The sequence below is a fragment of the Bos grunniens genome, chromosome 14 (assembly GCF_055505025.1).
Source record: "Bos grunniens cultivar Pamir isolate PY7600 chromosome 14, Bosgru_T2T1.0, whole genome shotgun sequence".
Lineage (NCBI taxonomy): Eukaryota > Metazoa > Chordata > Mammalia > Artiodactyla > Bovidae > Bos > Bos grunniens.
Genome location: NC_141178.1, coordinates 24,416,062 through 24,436,569, shown reverse-complemented (window position 1 = coordinate 24,436,569; position 20,508 = coordinate 24,416,062). Strand labels below are relative to the sequence as shown.

The window sequence follows — 20,508 nt, the reverse complement described above, 5'->3', positions numbered from 1 at the left end:
TACTGTAAAGTAATTAGCCTCCAATTAAAATAAATAAATTTATATTAAATAAAAACTCTCTACTAACATATAGCAATCAATAATCACTGTCCTGGACATTGTTTGCAATAAAATAAATTTTTAATAGTGTCATTTGTTATGTGGCAACTAATGCTTTAAAAAGGTGTTAAGCATCATCTTTCAGATAATTTGTCTCTATGAAGCAATTTTTTTCATAAAATCCTAAAATACAATAAAGTTCAAAATTCTAATAAAACTAATTTTTAATGAACATTAGCGAAGGTGCAAGGTCAATATTAAAATGGAAAATTCCATGCAAAAATTAAAACAAAGCCAACACTAAGGAGAAAAATAAATCCTTATGTTATAATAGGGTTATAATTATAGGATTATATATATATTATATATATAATTATAAATATAATATGTTATAATCCTAAGATATAATAGGGTTGAATATTTCATTGTAATCATCTTGCTATCACTGGCAAATCAGAGTATCTGGCTCTTTGCCTTTCATGTACTCATAAATTATGCAAATCACAGCATATTTTTAAATTATTCTAATCACATTTTGTTGAACGCACAGATTGTACTGTATATTTAGGTGAGGTGGGAGAGAAAAGAATTTTATTATTATATTCTTGAAAGTAAGTCTTCAGAGGAACATATAAAGCCTTTCCAAGAGGTATACAGACATTTAAGATAGATCTAAGGGAATCAATCTTTTTCTCTTCCGTTTCCATATGGTAATCTTCACTCCTACTCATCTTCTTGAGAACAGTGTGGTTAAGATATCTTACAGATTGTTTCTTCTCTGCTTTCACTAAAGTACCATTCTCACTCATCCAGAATTTTACAATGGTACATGTCTTTATAGTCAAAAAACTTCCAGTATAAAGACTTCCAGGTTGCCTAAAGTTGGTATTGAGACAGGGCAAGATTTTAAAAACTGGGTAATAAGTCCTTTTGCATATCAGGTGGTTTCTAATTCACTAATTTCCACAAAACTGAATGAAGCTATTCAAATGATGGTTATTAAAAATAATTTTGATGAAAGATGATTAATTTTAGAATATAAACAAACACGTTTAAAGAACTGACTGACATTATAATAAAACTTCTCAGTTTCATAGACATTTTTATGAACAAAGCTTTTTAGTACTTATAGAAAAAGAAAAAAGGGAGGGGGCAGAATTGAGCCACTGAGTCTTATCATTTCAATGAACAATATTCATCAATGGATACATAAACTAATTGGGGGAAAGCCCTAACTATTTTATTAAGACATTTCCTGTATTTTACATTTTGTGTGTTAATAGCTATGTATGATAAATTATAATTCATGTTGCTTTGATCAACTGTTCATTAGTAAGAATTTTAATGATAAAATGTTATTCTGGGTTTAATTAATATTTGGAATAATGTAGGTGTTGAAAGACAATTTTCTCTTGGATTTCTGCATGTCTTACTGGCAGAGGCACTGTGTACCTGTGTTCAGCACTACCTTTTCATGTAAGTTTGCACAGAAAACAAAGCATAGCATGGTTTTAGAAGGCAGAAATATTCAGTATCTTGTGGTGGAAGTTTAGTCGCTACGTTGTGTCTGACTCTTCTGTGAACCTATGGACTGTAGCCCACCAGGCTCCTCTGTCCATGGGATTTCCCAGGCAAGAATACTGAAGTGAGCTGCCGTTTCCTTCTCAAGGGGATGTTCCTGACCCAGGGATTGAACACGTGTCTCCAGCTTGGCAGATGGATTGATTCTTTACCACTGAGCCACTTGGAAAGCCCATTAGTATCTTACTCTGGATCAAAGGGAAACCATGCTTACTGTACATTATAGAAATTTTAGGTTCCCTAAACTTACGGTTCCTCTTCTTTAACATAACCCATGGCACATGCAGCTGTCACTTGGCCTTCTTCACACCCAACAGTGGGAACTGAAGCTCAAAGAACTCATACAAGTGCTAGAGCTGTGACTACTGCTGTTGTGACTCTTCTGCCAGAACTCATTAAACTGAGGCAGGCCAACTTGTTAACAAGTAGGGTGAGCCTTAGATCCTTTACTCTTCTGAGAATAATCAGAAAATTTTTAGTATGTGTAATGTCAGTACACACAGTGCATGCATGTTCAGTCGCTTTAGTCATGTCTGACTCTTTGTGACCGTATGGACTGTAGCCTGCCAGGCTCCTCTGTCCATGGGGATTCTCCAGGCAAGAATACTGGAGTGGGTTGCCATGCCCTTCTCCAGGGGATCTTCTGACCAAGGTATCGAATCAGCATCTCATGTCTCCTGCATTGGCAGGTGGGTTCTTTAACACTAGCACCACCTGGGAAGCCCCAGATAAATGTGTAAGTATATGCAATTTGTTGCAAAAAATGTAAAAAGGAATAAAAATGTACTACTTTATAATAAGATTCTATGAGGAAGTATAATTGAAATATAAATTCAAAGAGAAAAGTAGTGATGCAAATTTTAACTGTTTTAGAAGAGCACATTCAAGTAGTGTTTAAATGTATAATCTAATCATAAAGGGCAAACTGTTCCATTATCTAAATCCTACTGGATATATTTAATAGATAAATGTAAGTTTTAACTTAGAATGTCATTATTTATGATACAGTGAACTTAAAATGTCAGTATTTACAATACAGTGATAACAGACATCCTTTACAAATATTGCTCAATCGTAATATGAGAAATTTCACTGTGCAGTGAGTATAAAAAATAATTTGAAGACCAGATCCTTTTAGTAGCTAATTTAATGCTATGTATACAGCAAGCATTTATAATAGAAAGGATTCGATGAAATTTTTAAAAAAGAAATTATACACAGGGAGTTTGGGATGGACATGTACACACTGCTATATTTAAAATGGATAACCAACACAGACCTTCTGTATAGTACATGGAACTCTGCTCAATGTTATGTGGCATCCTGAACGGGAGGGGAGTCTGGGGAAGAATGGATACATGCATATGTATGGCTGAGTCCCTTTGCTGTTCACCTGAAACTATCACAACAGTGATAACTGGCTATACCAGTTAACAAAATACAAAGTAAAAAAAAAAAAAGAAATTGTATCATTTCCTGCCTTGAGGTGGGGCTGTACCAGTTAATATTTTAATGAACCTTCTTGATCTAAAACATTTTAACTATGACTGTTTACTAGTAACACGAGGTATATGTTCATATTTTTTGCATTAAACCACAAAGGGGACTAAAATTAAAAGTGGGGTAAATTAAAGAGTATAAAAGAGGAGCTAATTGATTTTGAACACATTTAATGTCAGGTTTTAATCATAAACTATTTCAGTACTTTGCTACTGGTGTGAACTGTTATATAAAATAATTTCAACTCAAGGAATCTCAATGTTTTCCAGATTTTGTTGTTATTGTTTTACCTTTCTTGTGGCACAGCAAACCAATATTCATGTTTCTTATCTCTCTGTGCATACTGCTGCATTGTTGCACTTGCTTGAGATACAAATGTTTTCCTCATAGGTTTTCTGACTCTGAGACATAAGAACTTATGCAATCGATGCCTTCTCTTTTCTTTTAAAAGTGCAGAACCTAGAATTGAGATAGAGTGTTTATTCAATTCCCATACACCATGTTTGAATAATTAAAAAAAATTTAGACTAAGTAATGTTTATCTCTAAACTTTTGACAAATAATTACAGAATAAAACGTTACTTTACTGAAAGGTGAATTCTCTTAAGTAGCTTGTATATTTTTCCATCAAAAGTGACAAGTATAGCAAGACTAATAAACTAACACCCGACTTATGAACTGATATTCTATCTAAGGGTATTAGGAAAAAATGTGGAAGATCCAGAAATTCTGGTTAAATTTTTCTAACAACCACACTAAAGTAATTATTCATACACATACATATACAATATTCTGCATACTCTCTATCATCTTTCTAGAACAATATCTAAATAAGTTTGCAGAATTTTCAAAGTTTTACTGTAATATGGTTGTTACAGAAAAAATTCAGTAAAAAAGTTTCTGAGGCTTTTACATACATATGAAGGTGTGACAAAAACAATATGCTAGATTCAGCCATCTGTTTAGTTTATTAAGCCTGAATTATCTCTAACCCTTCCAACCACAGATGCTGCCATATGACACACTGAAGGTCTGACAATAAGGATCAATTCAGGAAACTAGACATTGGCTTACAAAGGAGGCATACTATGGAAGAAAAAGCACTTTGCTATAGTCATGAGATCTGGATAGCAGTCATGGCTTTTTTCTGTGTAACACTGTGCAAGATACATAATCTATCTGAGCCCCAGCATTTGCATCAGGTTAAAAGAATGAACTTTTACTACTCTTCTCACAATTATATTCCATTATATATTTATATTATATAGTTTTATGATAAAAGATCAGAAACTTTGAATACTTCCCTATATAGAATCTCAAGTTCCTTAAAATTAGCTACTTAAAACTAATTTTCTTGTCCTCCCTCCATATGTACATACAAAAAAGAAGAAACCAAATAGCAGCAATCCAGGAACACCTATCTAAACATATCTACCAAACTTTCTCCTTTTAGTAATGTCATAAAAGGAAAACCCAATTAAACCCTGCACCTAAACAAACGCAATAAAATACGAGCAGTCTACTAAATTACTGGGTCAACCAGAATGCAACATTTTATCGTTTTCAAAGATTTCAGAACCTAAGACAACCAAACACAAACATCAAATAAAGATATCTATGCCAGCATTCGTCACAACATCAATCTTAATAATATCAATTGTTAATAACAAGTGAATGTCTTAATAAATACAGAAATAGCTAAATTACAGGGCCATTAAAAACCATGAAAGAACTACACAGGTTCAAGTTGACCCTTGAACAACACGGGGTTGAACTGCACAGGTCCACTTATATGTAGATCTTCAAATAATATATACTTTAATACTACTATACACGGTTGGTTGAATCCATGTATGCAGAACCACAGATATGGAGGGCAGATTGTAAAGTTAAACATAAAATTTTGAATGTGGGAAAGAGTATGTGTCACCCCTTAACCCCTGAGTTGTTTAAGGGTCAACTGTATAATGACACAGGAAAATGTTCATGACATAAAATATGAAGTGAAAAAAGCAAGAAACTATACTACATGTAATCCTAATTTTATATGAAAACTATACACATATCAAGATATATACAAATTATATCAATATTGTATATGTGTATATATGTAAATGTGTGTATGTAGATACACATACGCACTAAAGAGCAAAGATAAATACATCAAATATTAACAAGGATCAAATCCAGGTGATGAATTCCAGGTAATTGTTTATAAATTTTCTAAAAAGCAACATATTTGTCAAAAGTTCTTTAATGAACATTAACTCTGAATAATGAAAAAATATTCAAGCTTTTATAGAATGTAATTACTTAACATCTATGGAATATAATCCTTAGGTCTTCAGTATATGTAAATTATATACAGTATATATCAGTATATCTAAATTCAGTATGTTATGCTAAGTGACTTCAGTCGTGTCCAACTCTGTGCGACCCCATAGATGGAAGCCCACCAGGCTTCCCCGTCCCTGGGATTCTCCAGGCAAGAACACTGGAGTGGGTTGCCATTTCCTTCTCCAATGCATGAAAGTGAAAAGTAAAAGTGAAGTCGCTCAGTCATATCCGACTCTTAGCGACCCATGGACTGCAGCCTACCAGGCTCCTCTGTCCATGGGATTTTCCAGGCAAGAGTACTGGAGTGGGTTGCTATTGCCTTCTCCGAAATTCAGTATATCTAAATGCAAAGAAAATTCCGTTTTGAAAAATTGAATCAAACCCTGGTGTGTTGCTGGGGAGACTATAAAATGGTATAGCCACTGTGGAAAACAGATCAGTGGTTCATCAAAAAAGTACACACAGAATTACCATACAATCCAGCAAATCTACTTCCGGTATGTAACCAAAAAAAAATGAAAGAAGGAAATCAAACAAATTATTTGTACACTAATGTTCATAGCAGCATTATTATTCACAACAGCCAAAAGGTGTAAACAACTCAAATGTCCATCAACAAGTGAACATATAAAGGAAATGTGCTGTGTACAATGGAATATTATTCAGTTTTATATAGAAAGAAAATTCTGACACACCACAACATAGATGAAACTTGAAGGCATTATGCTAACGGATATAAGCCACATACAAAAGGAAAAACATAGAATGGTGCTTGCCAAGGACTGTAAGGAGGGGAGAATGGAAGATATCATTTAATAAGCAGAGAGTTTCAGCTCAGGAAGATGAAAAAGTTCTGGAAATGGATGGTGGTGATGGTTGTACAATAATGTGAATATGCCTAAAGCTCCTATATTTTACATTAAAAATGGTTAAACTCGTAAATCTTATTTTATGCATATTTTAACAATTATGCAGGTCAGGAAGCAACACTTAGAACTGGACATGGAACAACAGACTGGTTCCAAATAGGAAAAGGAGTACATCAAGGCTGTATATTGTCACCCTGCTTATTTAACTCATATGCAGAGTACATCATGAGAAACGCTGGGCTGGAAGAAGCACAAGCTGGAATTAAGATTGCCGGGAGAAATATCAATAACCTCAGATATGCAGATGACACCACCCTTATGGCAAAAAGTGAAGAGGAACTAAAAAAAAGCCTCTTAATGAAAGTGAAAGAGGAGAGTGAAAAAGTTGGCTTAAAGCTCAACATTCAGAAAACGAAGATCATGGCATCCGGTCCCATCACTTCATGGGAAATAGATGGGGAAACAGGGGAAACAGTGTCAGACTTTATTTTGGGGAAGACTCCAGCCATGAAATTAAAAGACGCTTACTCCTTAGAAGAAAAGTTATGACCAATCTAGATAGCATATTGAAAAGCAGAGACATTACTTTGCCAACAAAGGTTCGTCTAGTCAAGGCTATGGTTTTTCCTGTGGTCATGTATGGATGTGAGAGTTGGACTATAAAGAAAGCTGAGCGCCAAAGAATTGATGCTTTTGAACTGTGGTTTTGGAGAAGACTCTTGAGAGTCCCTTGGACTGCAAGGAGATCCAACCAGTCCATTCTAAAGGAGATCAGCCCTAGGTGTTCTCTAGAAGGAATGATGCTACAGCTGAAACTCTAGTACTTTGGCCACCTCATGAGAAGAGTTGACTCACTGGAAAAGACTGTGATGCTGGGAGGGATTGAGGGCAGGAGGAGAAGGGGACAACAGAGGATGAGATGGTTGGATGGCATCATCGACTTGATGGACATGAGTCTGAGTGAACTCCGGGAGTTGGTGATGGACAGGGAGGCCTGGCATGCTGCGATTCATGAGGTCGCAAACAGTCGGACGCAACTGAGCGACTGAACTGAACAATTAATATTTTAATTATAAAACAGAAATATGTAAATTAGATTAATCTGAAATCAATACTCCAATAGAATGAGAAATGTTAGCTAAGATACTTGAGTTATACCACTTTTAACATAATGTACAAAGCAGAATCATTGTGTAGTAGAAATAAAACCTATTACTATAATTTTCAAAAGTAAACAGTATGAAAATACAAAATTGAAAGAGAAAATGGTATTTATCTCAGTTCTGCTTTTTATTTTAAATTAAAAATGTTTAATTCATTTATGGCCACAACGCATGGCATCTGGGATCTTAGTTTCCTGACCAGGGATTGAACCTGGGCCCTCTGCACTGGAAGCACAGTCTTAACCAGTGGACAGCCAGGGAAGTCTCTTTAGTACTGCATTTTAAAGAAAAACAACCAGACAATGATGGAACCTGTGAATACCTGGAAGAATTTCAGAAACAGATTTTATGTCTAATTACACTTTTAAAAAATGAAGGGATTATATAACTTTGGCAATTACAAATTGCAATTACTTCTTATTGTCAAATTCAGACTTAAATTGAAGAAAGTACAGAAAACCACTAGACCTTTCAGGTATGACCTAAATCAATCCCTTATGATTATACAGTGGAAGTGAGAAACAGATTTAAGGGCCTAGATCTGATAGATAGAGTGCCTGATGAACTATGGAATGAGGTTCGTGACATTGTACAGGAGACAGGGATCAAGACCATCCCCATGGAAAAGAAATGCAAAAAAGCAAAACGGCTGTCTGGGGAGGCCTTACAAATAGCTGTGAAAAGAAGAGAAGCAAAAAACAAAGAAGAAAAGGAAGATATAAACATCTGAATGCAGAGTTCCAAAGAATAGCAAGAAGAGATAAGAAAGCCTTCCTCAGCGATCAATGCAAAGAAATAGAGGAAAACAACAGAATGGGAAAGACTAGGGATCTCTTCAAGAAAATCAGAGATACCAAAGGAACATTTCATGCAAAGATGGGCTCGATAAAGGACAGAAATGGTATGGACCTAACAGAAGCAGAAGATATTAAGAAGAGATGGCAAGAATACACAGAAGAACTGTACAAAAAAGATCTTCACAACCCAGATAATCACGATGGTGTGATCACTGACCTAGAGCCAGACATCCTGGAATGTGAAGTCAAGTGGACCTTAGAAAGCATCACTACGAACAAAGCTAGTGGAGGTGATGGAATTCCAGTTGAACTATTCCAAATCCTGAAAGATGATGCTGTGAAAGTGCTGCACTCAATATGCCAGCAAACTTGGAAAAGTCAGCAGTGGCCACAGGACTGGAAAACGTCAGTTTTCATTCCAATCCCAAAGAAAGGCAATGCCAAAGACTACCGCACAATTGCACTCATCTCACACGCTAGTAAAGTAATGCTCAAAATTCTCCAAGCCAGGCTTCAGCAATATGTGAACTGTGAACTTCCTGATGTGCAAGCTGGTTTTAGAAAAGGCAGAGGAACCAGAGATCAAATTGCCAACATCTGCTGGGTCATAGAAAAAGCAAGAGTTCCAGAAAAACATCTATTTCTGCTTTATTGACCATGCCAAAGCCTTTGACTATGTGGACCCCAATAAACTGTGGAAAATTCTGAAAGAGATGGGAATACCAGACCACCTGATCTGCCTCTTGAGAAATCTGTATGCAGGTCAGGAAGCAACAGTTAGAACTGGACAGGGAACAACAGACTAGTTCCAAATAGGAAAAGGAGTTCGTCAAGGCTGTATATTGTCACCCTGTTTATTTAACTTATATGCAGAGTACATCATGAGAAACGCTGGACTGGAAGAAACACAAACTGGAATCAAGATTGCCGGGAGAAATATCAATAACCTCAGATATGCAGATGACACCACCCTTATGGCAGAAAGTGAAAAGGAACTCAAAAGCCTCTTAATGAAAGTGAAAGTAGAGAGTGAAAAAGTTGGCTTAAAGCTCAACATTCAGAAAACAAACATCATGGCATCCGGTCCCAACACTTCATGGGAAATAGGTGGGGAAACAGTGGAAACAGTGTCAGACTTTATTTTTCTGGGCTCCAAAATCACTGCAGATGGTGATTGCAGCCATGAAATTAAAAGACGCTTACTCCTTGGAAGGAAAGTTATGTCCAACCTAGATAGCATATTCAAAAGCAGAGACATTACTTTGCCAACAAAGGTCCATCTAGTCAAGGCTATGGTTTTTCCTGTGGCATGTATGGATGTGAGAGTTGGACTGTGAAGAAGGCTGAGTGCCGAAGAATTGATGCTTTTGAACTGTGGTGTTGGAGAAGACTCTTGAGAGTCCCTTGGACTGCAAGGAGATCCAACCAGTCCATTCTGAAGGAGATCAGCCCTGGGATTTCTTTGGAAGGAATGATGCTAAAGCTGAAACTCCAGTACTTTGGCCACCTCATGAGAAAAGTTGACTCATTGGAAAAGACTCTGATGCTGGGAGGGATTGGGGGCAGGAAAAGGGGACAACAGAGGATGAGATGGCTGGATGGCAATACTGACTCGATGGACGTGAGTCTGAGTGAACTCTGGGAGTTGGTGATGGACAGGGAGGCCTGGCATGCTGCGATTCATGGGGTCGCAAAGAGTCGGACACGACTGAGCGACTGATCTGATCTGATCTGATCTACAATTTTAAGGGGTTACCCTGGTGGCTCAGATTGTAAAGAATCTGCCTGCAAAGCAGGAGACTTAGGTTCAATCCCTAGGTTGGGAAGATCCTCTGGAGAAGGGTATGTCTACCCACTCCAGTATTCTCACCTGGAAAATTCCATGGAGAGAGGAGCTTGGTGGGCTACAGTCCATGGGGTTGCAAAGGGTCAGACATGACTGAACAACTAACACACTACACAATTTTAAATAGTATTCTAATGATGTAACATACCAAGAACTAAATGAAAAAAAAAAGGGGGGGGAGAAATCATAGGTATTATAGACTTGTGTGCATTTTTAAGAAATAAATTGTTTAAAGACAGAATGCAGTGAATCAGGAATGCTTAAACATGGTGGAAAAGATGCTCAATATGTGTACAATCCACTGTGAGATAAGACAGTAGAAACCAGACACTATGTACTTGTCCCATAGAAACATCAGTCAAGGGCCACTAGATTATCCTTCAGAGTGGCCTAAGATACAGCAGCTTTTGAGTCAGTGAGCAAAAAGTGAGACCATACACAGTAAGACAAACTAACTTAATATATTCCTCAACACTTACCTTCTATATCGGCTGTTGCTATTTTATGCTTAATTTCTTTCTGTGACACCTGTTGCATAGTCTCCCTTTGCTGTTTAGTTTGTTGCATGGAATGGGATTTCCAGAGTTTCCGTAGCTCTTCTACCTCAGTCTCTGAGTCCTGATTTTGTTCCCTTCCTTGTTTTCCTTTGTCGACAACTTGCTTTTGTTTTAATTCTATTGCTTCCCCACAAGGCATACTTTCTTTTTCAACTGCTTCTTGATGTAGTGAATTCTCATCAAGAGGAAAATCCTGGTTATCTTTTTTTATACCTGTGCTTTGTTCTTTAAGACCTGATATTTTTTGAAGATTATCTGCAGCCTGATCTCCTTCCTTAGTGGGCATTTCAAGATTATTTAAACCAGTTTTAAGAGAAAGAGTCCCAACTTCATTGGCAGTATGTCCAGAACCAGATTTTAAGTGATCAGGAGTACTAGCAGCCTCTGATATGACCGCTAAACACTCTACTCCGCTCTGAGTGATGGTCTGCACAGATTCTGATGACGCACCAGATGATTTATCATGTCGTAGCTCATCCAAAGAAATAAGTTCCTCCCGAACAGGAGAGAGTTCTGATTCTGTGAACACATCTTCAGAAAGAGACTCCTCAGTGCTCCTAGGAGCAGTGCTGGCACTGTCATTAGCTGCATCACGGATTCTTGAGTCTAGTTCATCAGTATTACTTCTTGTCACTTTCTTTAAATGGCAGAAGTCCCTTCCTGATAACTGATCTATCTCTCTGTCAGTAAACAAAATTTAGAGTTATTATTTTTTAAATTATAGAATTTTATTTTCCACAAACTTAACACTGAATTAATATCACTAAAAAGGCTTTTCTAAAAGGACAAAGCATACATCTCTTAATAGCATACTAAAAAACTGATTCATATAAAACAAGTAATTAAGTTTCTGCATCAACTACTTAAGATATGGGAAATATCAATGTTAGATTTACTGAACTGATCTACCTGAAGAGAAGTTGAAGACACAACTTTTGGGTGAAGCTGTATTTCTAAACTAAAATTTACTCACTGATGAAATATGAAAAATAGGCTTAAAGTTTTGATTAAAATTTTGAATGGTTTAATAAAGCACATTGACTGATACTATGTACACACACATAGTGCTTATATAGATTTAAATAGAAATTAAACTAAAATAAATGACTCAAATGCAAAGCTAAAAATCAGCCTGAACAGAATCAAGGCAAAAGTACTTAGAGGAATTCTTCATGGTTCCAGTGACAACTCTTAACAATTCTAAGAGAACTTGTTCAGCTAACAGGTTAGATATTAGCTAGCTGAATGATTCATCGTTACTTCTAGATTTCCATGTTTAATGCCATTTGTAATATACAAGCACTAATGTTCAAAGGTTAGGTAGTGTAAGTTCTGCATGGAGGCCGTACAAACACTACAGCATGATATACAAATCAACAATTTAAAATGATGGCTAAAAACTAGTAAATGGAAACTACATAAGTTTTTAGTGGGAAAAGAATATTTATGCAAGTTTGAGAATAGAAAAGACTGGGAAGTAAGTTGACACAAAATTTATTGGTGACCTCTGGATGGTGAAGTTGGGTAACTCTTTTCCTCTTATTCTAGTATTTGATATTTTTATAATTGATACTTTTTTAAAAAGTATCAATTAGTTGAAGTCCAATTCCTATCTCTACTTTCCTTGCAATGATTGATTCACCTTAAGAAATCCAAGCATCTAGTCTGTGCTATTAAATATGTAACAGTGTCATCTACTGGTGATCGACTAAAACTGCACATAAGGGTCCTGAAAGAAAGTGAAGTGGGGCTCTTTGTAACCCCAGGGACTGCAGCATGCATGTCATGCTGCTCCATCCATGGGATTTTCCAGGCAAGAGTCCTGGAACTCAGCAAAAAGGTTTGAGACACTATCTGTAGAAGAGCCTTAGGTAAGAGATAAAATTAAGTAAATCCAACAGGACACAAATTTAGGTAAGTGTTGTAACTTTTTTTTTAATGTCAGTCATGCTGCTATTGTTCCTGAACAATACTTTCGAAATCAACTTCCCAGTAAAAGACTAGAGCAAACCAATAAAATCTTATACACCTCATTTTTACCATATATAACATTATTCTGCAAAACCACAGGACTCATTTATCTGATCTGTTGCCAGATATTTGTTTTTAATCAATTCATAAGGCAGGATTTAAATGTCTTTTTGGAATAATTTTTAAAAAATGTTTGGATCAAATAGATGGTCTTTCCAGGTGATGTTCTAAATGATAAAAAAAAGTGATTTACAAGAGGAAGAGTTCCACAGCATCTGTGTAGAATAGTTATGGACCATACCACATAATACTCAATAAAATCCCAAAGTATCCTAACACAAATGGAAAATCAGGGCAAGAGAAAATGACCTCACTCATGACTGACATAGCTATAATCTTAATTCTCTTTTAATCTAATCCTTCACTCCTTCACCTTTGTCTCACCTCTCTACCTGCCACTGTAATCTTTATTTGCTCAGACTGATTTTAGATGATGATATATTAAATAACTAATAGTAGAGGCAATCTTAGGAATAATCTGCACCTCTAAAGATGATTTACCAAGCCAAAACAGTTATCTATTGGGGTGGCAGGTATAATGGACATTCTTAAATAAATGATTTTATTCTACCTTAGGTATTCTAACAATTTATGTAGTCTGCCTCAGAAACAAAAATAACTTTCTCTCTTTTGTAAGTCTCTTTTGTAAGTAGTTCTATCTCACAAAGGTTAATTTTAAAACAATCATTATCAACTTTGTAGGTTATTACAGGGACAGAAATCTCAGTATCAGTTAAAGTGAAGACAGTTTTTAAACCGTTGACAAAGGAATGATAAATTATGAAGAAATAGAAAGAGGGAAGCTCTTCAGAGAAGGCAATGGCACCCCACTCCAGTACTCTTGCCTGGAAAATTCCATGGGCAGAGGAGCCTAGTAGGCTGCAGTCCATGGGGTCGCTAAGAGTCGGACACGACTGAGCGACTTCACTTTCACTTTTCACTTTCATGCATTAGAGAAGGAAATGGCAACCCACTCCAGTGTTCTTGTCTGGAGAATCCCAGGGATGGACATGACTGAAGTGACTTAGCAGCAGAAGGAGGGAAGCGCTTTTCTATTTCAATTTTCTTCCTTTGTACTTTCCTATTCCTTTCTTTGTATACCTATCTTTTATTTTCTTCTTTTATTTATTATCCTTCCCTTTTCTCTCTGTCATTACTTTCACAGGCTGTGCTGACCTGTAACCTCACACCTGTTACCTGAAACACACAACATCCATAACCAGTACATTCCAAGGTTAACTTTACACTTGTGCAATCTGTGGGTCTTCTCCCCTATATTTTATACTTTCCTGAGAGAGAAGGATGCAAACATATAAATCGGTAAATAAAAGACAAAGCTGCTCTAGTTTTATTAATGTCAGGTCTTTGCTCATGACCTCTCCCAAATCCCACACCCAACTCTCCAGACTCTTCTAAGGAAAATTTGAAAGGTATCCTTGATTACTGATATTACTTTAAATTACTAATAAAAATAACAGAATTATGAATTCTGTATCTGAAGAAAAAGGGCTGGTAAACACTGAATTAAATGAATACTACAGGTTATTTTTAAATATCAGGTTCTCTGATCAAATATGCAAATATCAATTTAAAACAATTCCTAACTATTCTAGTGCATAAAGAATAATCTTTTCAATACTATGTTTCATTACTGATAAAATGAAAAGCATCCATAATAAAACTACTAAAAGATACTTCAGAGTTATTAGACCAAGGTCAACTAACTAGATGAAATAAAACTGCAAAGGAGTATAAATATCATTCTTACATGGGTAAGGATTCCTTTATTTTGCTATCCAAAATTTCTTTGTACATTGCTGCTGACATCACCTCTTCCATTGGACACATGATGCCATATTCCTCACAGCCATTCTCTTGAACCAATGGGTCAGTTTTATGTGGATCAAACATTATATTATTTGGTGTAACTAGCAATACACCACTGACTGTGCCCTAAGATGAAAAAAGAAAATAATGTTTAATCTTCAAAGTTTACATTTCCAAAAATTATTTTAGATATTTTTACTGATTTTCTTCCCATGTTAAGCCACCTACCTTACACAAAAGTAGTACACTCAAGCACTATGGCATTCTCATGAAAATGTTTTTAATAATACCCAAATTTTCCCAGTAAATTCTCCTTGTTAGCAGGGCAAAGTACAAAGAATATTATATTCACCGTCAATCAGTCGAGTCAGGAATTAAAATCTGCAGCCTCAGTAAACTGTTGAGTTACATCAGCAAGTTAATTGCAGTAGTGTATGGAGGACTTTACAGTTCTCCAAAGGCATGAGCCTTGTTTCACATTAATTTGCACACAACTTCTTGTGTTGTTCCCTCACCAAAGGTACCAAATAGTTTCATGCAGACAATGCAAGTTTAATAAATAATGTGCCTATAACCCAATCCACTATAAAAGGAAAATAGTATAATCTGTTTAAAGTATCTTTAAAAATAAGTCTCAACTTTACTTAACTCTGCTAGCCTAGTTATGTGGCCTTGGGCAAGCACAGCCTCTGGGCTGTTTCCTCATCTGTAGCATAGGATAGATTAGATGACTTCTATGACTTCTAAGGCATATGGCATCTACTTTAATCATGAAAAGCTATGACATTTTAAATATATTTATATAAAATAGCAATACAAATATAAAGAATCCAACCCTCTAATCTTACAAATGAGCAAGCTGAAGTACATAAGAAGCTGATCCCACTAATATTAGCTAATATTTACTGAATGCTTTGTATGTACCATGCTTTATATATATTTTTTCCATTTCCTCTTCATAATTATAGTACTGAAATGAGAATACAGGCAAGAAAATTAAATTTGAGAGAGGCTAGGCAATTTGTTATAAATAATCAACAACACAGCTAACTAATAAGTGGTAGGACTAAGATCCCAAATCCAAAAAGTCCAATGCTTTATACTATACTCTCTCCACATTTGAGTTACAAACATTAATCACTCCAACTCAAGTACCAAAAATTCTTTAATCCCATACTATTTATCCATTTATTTATTTCTGAAGTACTGTTGATTTACAATGTTTCTTTGATTGCTGCATAAAGTGATTCAGTATTAGTAGGTGGGATCCTCTCATCTGGCCAATTAATAATGCCTGTTTTGACCCTGGTCATAGTATGAATTTTCTTCTAAACTACTCAAGCTCAATCAGAACAACAAGCAAAATTCAGCCAAGGAAAAAAAAAAAACCTCCTACAGTTATAGGATGGATTTATGAGGTTAACATCAGGCTGTGGTCATTTCAGATTTAAGGCCCCCCCTTCCCATGGAAAGAGGAGCCTGGTGGGTTACAGTTAACAGGGGGTCACAGAGTCAGACACGACTGAAGTGACTTAGCACTTAATCTTGAGAACAATTAAATTATGCTAAGGATAACCAGCCTAGTAACACTAGGAAATTGGACTGGGAGCTTTATGGACAGTGCCAATATATAATTTCCCTGAAAGATTAGTATAGAACAGACTACATCAGATGACCTGAGAATACACCGGGATAAACCTAATAGAAGTTCCTGGCTTAATTCTAATTATGATCTTAATAATATTGCTAGCTATATTATTTGTACTTGGCCAGTTTTACAAGATTATTGTTTCTTACAATATCAAAGGTGTAACTGAACCTCCAATGAAAATAATGACTAGGTAATGTGAAGCAGTTGATCAAATACATAGTTCTGTATGGTATCAATGATTTTAATAGTGCAATTCTAGACATGGAAGGATAAAAGAAGAGGGATTACTTTCCTGGATCATAATTAGAAGACAGATGTCCAGAGATCTTTGACTATAAAGACCTAGTCCAGGAATAGCACACTGAATGGCCTATCAGCAAAATCATCACCTAGAAATGATTCCCAGCTATGTGGGATGGATGGTCATGAAATGCCTCCCAAAGTATGACTGAATTTAATACCATGATGGGGCCCTGTCAACTAACTGGCATTTGCCATGGGTGCTTGCCATCTACCTCTACAAAGATTAAACCGTGTGCTGCTGCAGCTGCTGACCTTCAACATCCCCTGAAGGAGTTTAGGGTGGAGAGTAGAAATGTGGCACTCTGCTCTGGGAAAACTGGTAGGGCAGGTCTTTAGATAGTTAGATATACTCAGGAGCTGATTTTATGAGCCAATTCTTGCATCTCTTCATATCGAGGAAAGCACTAAAATCCTTCATGGTGACAATTGTTTCCTATGACTAGGAGAAGCTTCACAAGACCAGTGGAAACTTCCTACCAAAAACTGTTGCTTGATTGCATGTATTCCCCCTTTACCAAAATCACATATATACTGTGCTTCCCCACTACCTATCTGAACAGTTTCTCAGAGCTATCTGAGGTGCTGTGCATGTTGTGCATTTTTTTTAAGTCAACAGAGTTAATATATACATTCTTAATCCCATTTTCAAACTCTCATTTCGGAGCATGCAGGTTTAGTTGCTCCTTGAGAATCTGCCTGCTATCTCCCCTGTTCGATTCCTGGGTCGGGAAGATCTGCTGGAGAAGGCATAGGCTACCCACTCCAGTGGGAAGTCCAGTATTCTTGGGCTTCCTTTGTGGCTTAGCTGGTAAAGTATCCACCTGCAATGCGTGAGATCTGGGTTTGATCTCTGGGAAGATCCTCTGGAAGAGGGAAAGGCTATCTACTCCAGTATTCTGGCCTGGAGAATTCCATGGACTGTACAGTCCAAGGGGTTGCAAAGAGTAGGACATGACTGAGTGACTTTCACAAGACAAGACAAGAACGTGGAATCTTCCTGGACCGGGGATCAAACTTGTGTCCCCTGCATTGGCAGGCAGATTCTTAACTACTGGACCACCTGTATATTTTTTGGATGATGGCCCACACCAAGGCACATCATAATCAAATTGATCAGCAATTAAAAAAAAAAAAAAAACTGAAAAATAGGCAGAAGATTTAAACAGACATATCTTCACAGAAGACACAGAGATGACCAAGAGATACCTGAAAAAAGATGCTCAAACTCCTAATTATTAGAGAAATGCAAATCAAAACATATAAGAAGATATCTCCTCACACCAGTCAGAATGACTATCATCAGAAAAATCTACACTGACTTCCCTGGTGGTCCAATGGTTGAAGAATCTGCCTGCCAACACAGGGAATACAAGTTTGATCCCTGATCCAGGAAGGTTCCACATGCTGCAGGGCATCTAAGCCTGCAGGCCCTACAGCCTGTGCTCTGTAACAAGAGAAACCACTGCAATGAGAAGCCTGTGTACCACGACTAGAGTAGCCCTTACTTGCTGCAACCAGAGAAAGTCCATGGGCATCAAGAAAGACCCAACACAGCCAAAAATAAGTAATTAAAAATTTAAAAAAATTTAATTAAAAAAATCTACAAACAATAAATGCTGGGGAGGCTGTGAAGAAAAGGGAACTCTCCTACACTACTGGTGGAAAGGTAAATTTGTATACTTAAAAGCTACTTAAAAAGCTACTTAGAAAGTTACTTACAAAGCTAAAAATAGAGCTACTATATTATATAGAGCTCCAGTAATCCCACTTCTGGGCATATATCCAGAAAAAAAACACGGTTCGAAAAGATACACACATCTCAATGTTCACTGCAGTACTGTTTACAATAGCCAGGACATGGAATCATGCTAAATGCCCACCGACAGAGGAATGGATAAAGAGAACTGGCATATATATACAATAGAATATTACTCTGTCATTAAAAACAGTGAAATAATGCCAAATACACAACATGCATGGACCCAGAGACTTATCATATGAAGTCATGTAAATCAGAGAGTAAGGCAAATATGTAGTATCGTTTATGTGCGTAATCTAAAAAAGTTTATACATATGAATTTATTTACAAAACAGTAACAGACTCAGATTAAGAGAACAAACTCAGGGTTATCAGGAGTAAGGCTAGGTGGAGAGAAGAGATTGGGAGTTTGGAAATGACCTGTGCATACTACTATAATAAAATAGATAAACAGACCACAGTGGCCCAAAGGCAGCTAGAGGAGGAAGGTATTTGCCTTGCAGAGCAACTCATATCTGTGGCCACACAATCCACCTCCCCCACCAATTCCCACCATGTGTGTCCATTTGGCCACAGAGCCAGCAGGAAGCGCTGGGCTCCGGGCACTGAATGGGTGGCTACACCAGCCCGATGGCTGTGGCAGCCCTGTCTACGGGCCTTGTGGTGCAGCTGTCATGCCTGGCCTCGACCCATGGCTAGGCACCTTCCCTTTAGCAAGGGACCCACTTGCACGCTGATAACCTTCTTTGACCTGGCCTGGTAGCTATATATTATCTTCCCCTTCTTCTAAGTCGTGGAGTCAGTGATTCTCAACATCTGCCTGCATCTACATATTTAGAGCAACTAACTTTGGGGCACTGAGGTTGGGGGAGGCAGCAGGATGGCTGACCTCCACCCCCAGCTCACCTCCTCTAGAGCAAAGTGACCAGCTCACCTCAGGCACACACACCTGCTGGCCTGTCCTGCCACTGACCTATATTTCATGTAAATTGGTGACTAGAAATCATTATTCGTGGAAAGCTTGCAATATAACCAAAAAGTCTAAGATATAATGAGAAGTTGAATCTCAAGGAAATAGCTAATTCAAGGAACAGAATTTAACTTGAAAATCCTCAGAAATAGCTGCAAAGCTCTTGCATACATAAAACAAAAGACAGCACAAACAAAGGGAAGTGACACTGAGCATCCTCCCCACAGGGCATCCAATGGGGAAAAAAGGAAAAGTTACTAACGACTTCAGTGAAGATAAAATGTACAAAAATGGTCCAAATAGGAAGCAAATCTTCCAAATTAGAAAAAAGAAGTGAACAGACTTCCAACTGAATAGAGTCAATTCTAGTCAATAGATGGATAAAGTTAGAAGCTAATCACATTATCTGGAAAACACACATTTCCTCATCCCAAAAGAAAAAACAAGGGCAAACAGAACCTACAAAGAAAAACAAACATTTCAAACTGTACAAGGAGAGCATGCTTCAAATATGAAGCAACATCAGATGTAACTGTTTTTCAACCATTGCCTGGAGAGTGAGAAAGGGAGTCTGAACACTGGCACATGTGGATCAAGACTCTGCAGTCACGGAAAATCCAATCATAGTGCTCAACTCTGCTATTCAGTCAACAGTGTTTAGATAATCATTACAATGGAAATATTAGTTATGGCTTTTCATTTTTAGAGTAAATCTCTAGGCAAAGCAGGGAAGACTTAATTATGGTCACAGAACAGAATGGGAATATTAACCAACTTTGACAAGTACAGGCAACAAGTTGCCAGGTAGAGGGGAGGAAACGGAATAGTGGTGTTATTCTCCTCAACAAGGAAGTTCAGATACTGTCTCTAGTTGAAAGGGTAAGACAAATTTAAAGTTATATTATTAAAGTGAATATATTTAGTGAATATAAAGTGGTTATATTTTTAAAGTGAATAAGGTAACAAACAGAAGAGTTAAAAATAGTTGACACAACCATATGTGGGAGGGGGCATAGAAAAACCAAGGAAATAGTAGAAAGTCAGTAGAAAATGCCTCATGTCATCAAGTTAAGAAACATTAAGAAAAGCCTATTGTTAGGAAAAATGGAGTTAACCTCTAAACAGACATATATAAAAGTTTCTACCTCTGGGTTGGGAAAACAAAAGTTGAGAAGGGTGGGCATGGATCTACTGCTTTTCATTATATGCCCTTTTGTACTAGTTGATCTTTTAAAGTCCTTTATATGCAAGTATTAGATTAAAAATTAAAACTTAAAA

At 36.8% G+C, this 20,508-nt stretch overlaps 1 protein-coding gene across 11 annotated transcripts in view; it reads right to left on the bottom strand.

Moving 5' to 3' along the window:
• Positions 1–20,508, bottom strand: part of OXR1 (oxidation resistance 1) — a 543,094-nt gene that overhangs the window by 39,130 nt on the left and 483,456 nt on the right. For all 11 annotated transcript variants that reach the window (XM_086336281.1, XM_086336276.1, XM_086336273.1 and 8 more), the window contains 3 exons: positions 14,489–14,673; positions 10,612–11,369; positions 3,411–3,579 (listed from right to left, as the gene is read on the bottom strand). In XM_086336281.1, coding sequence (XP_086192407.1) covers positions 3,411–3,579; positions 10,612–11,369; positions 14,489–14,673 — 1,112 coding nt within the window. The remainder of the gene's footprint in view (positions 1–3,410; positions 3,580–10,611; positions 11,370–14,488; positions 14,674–20,508) is intronic.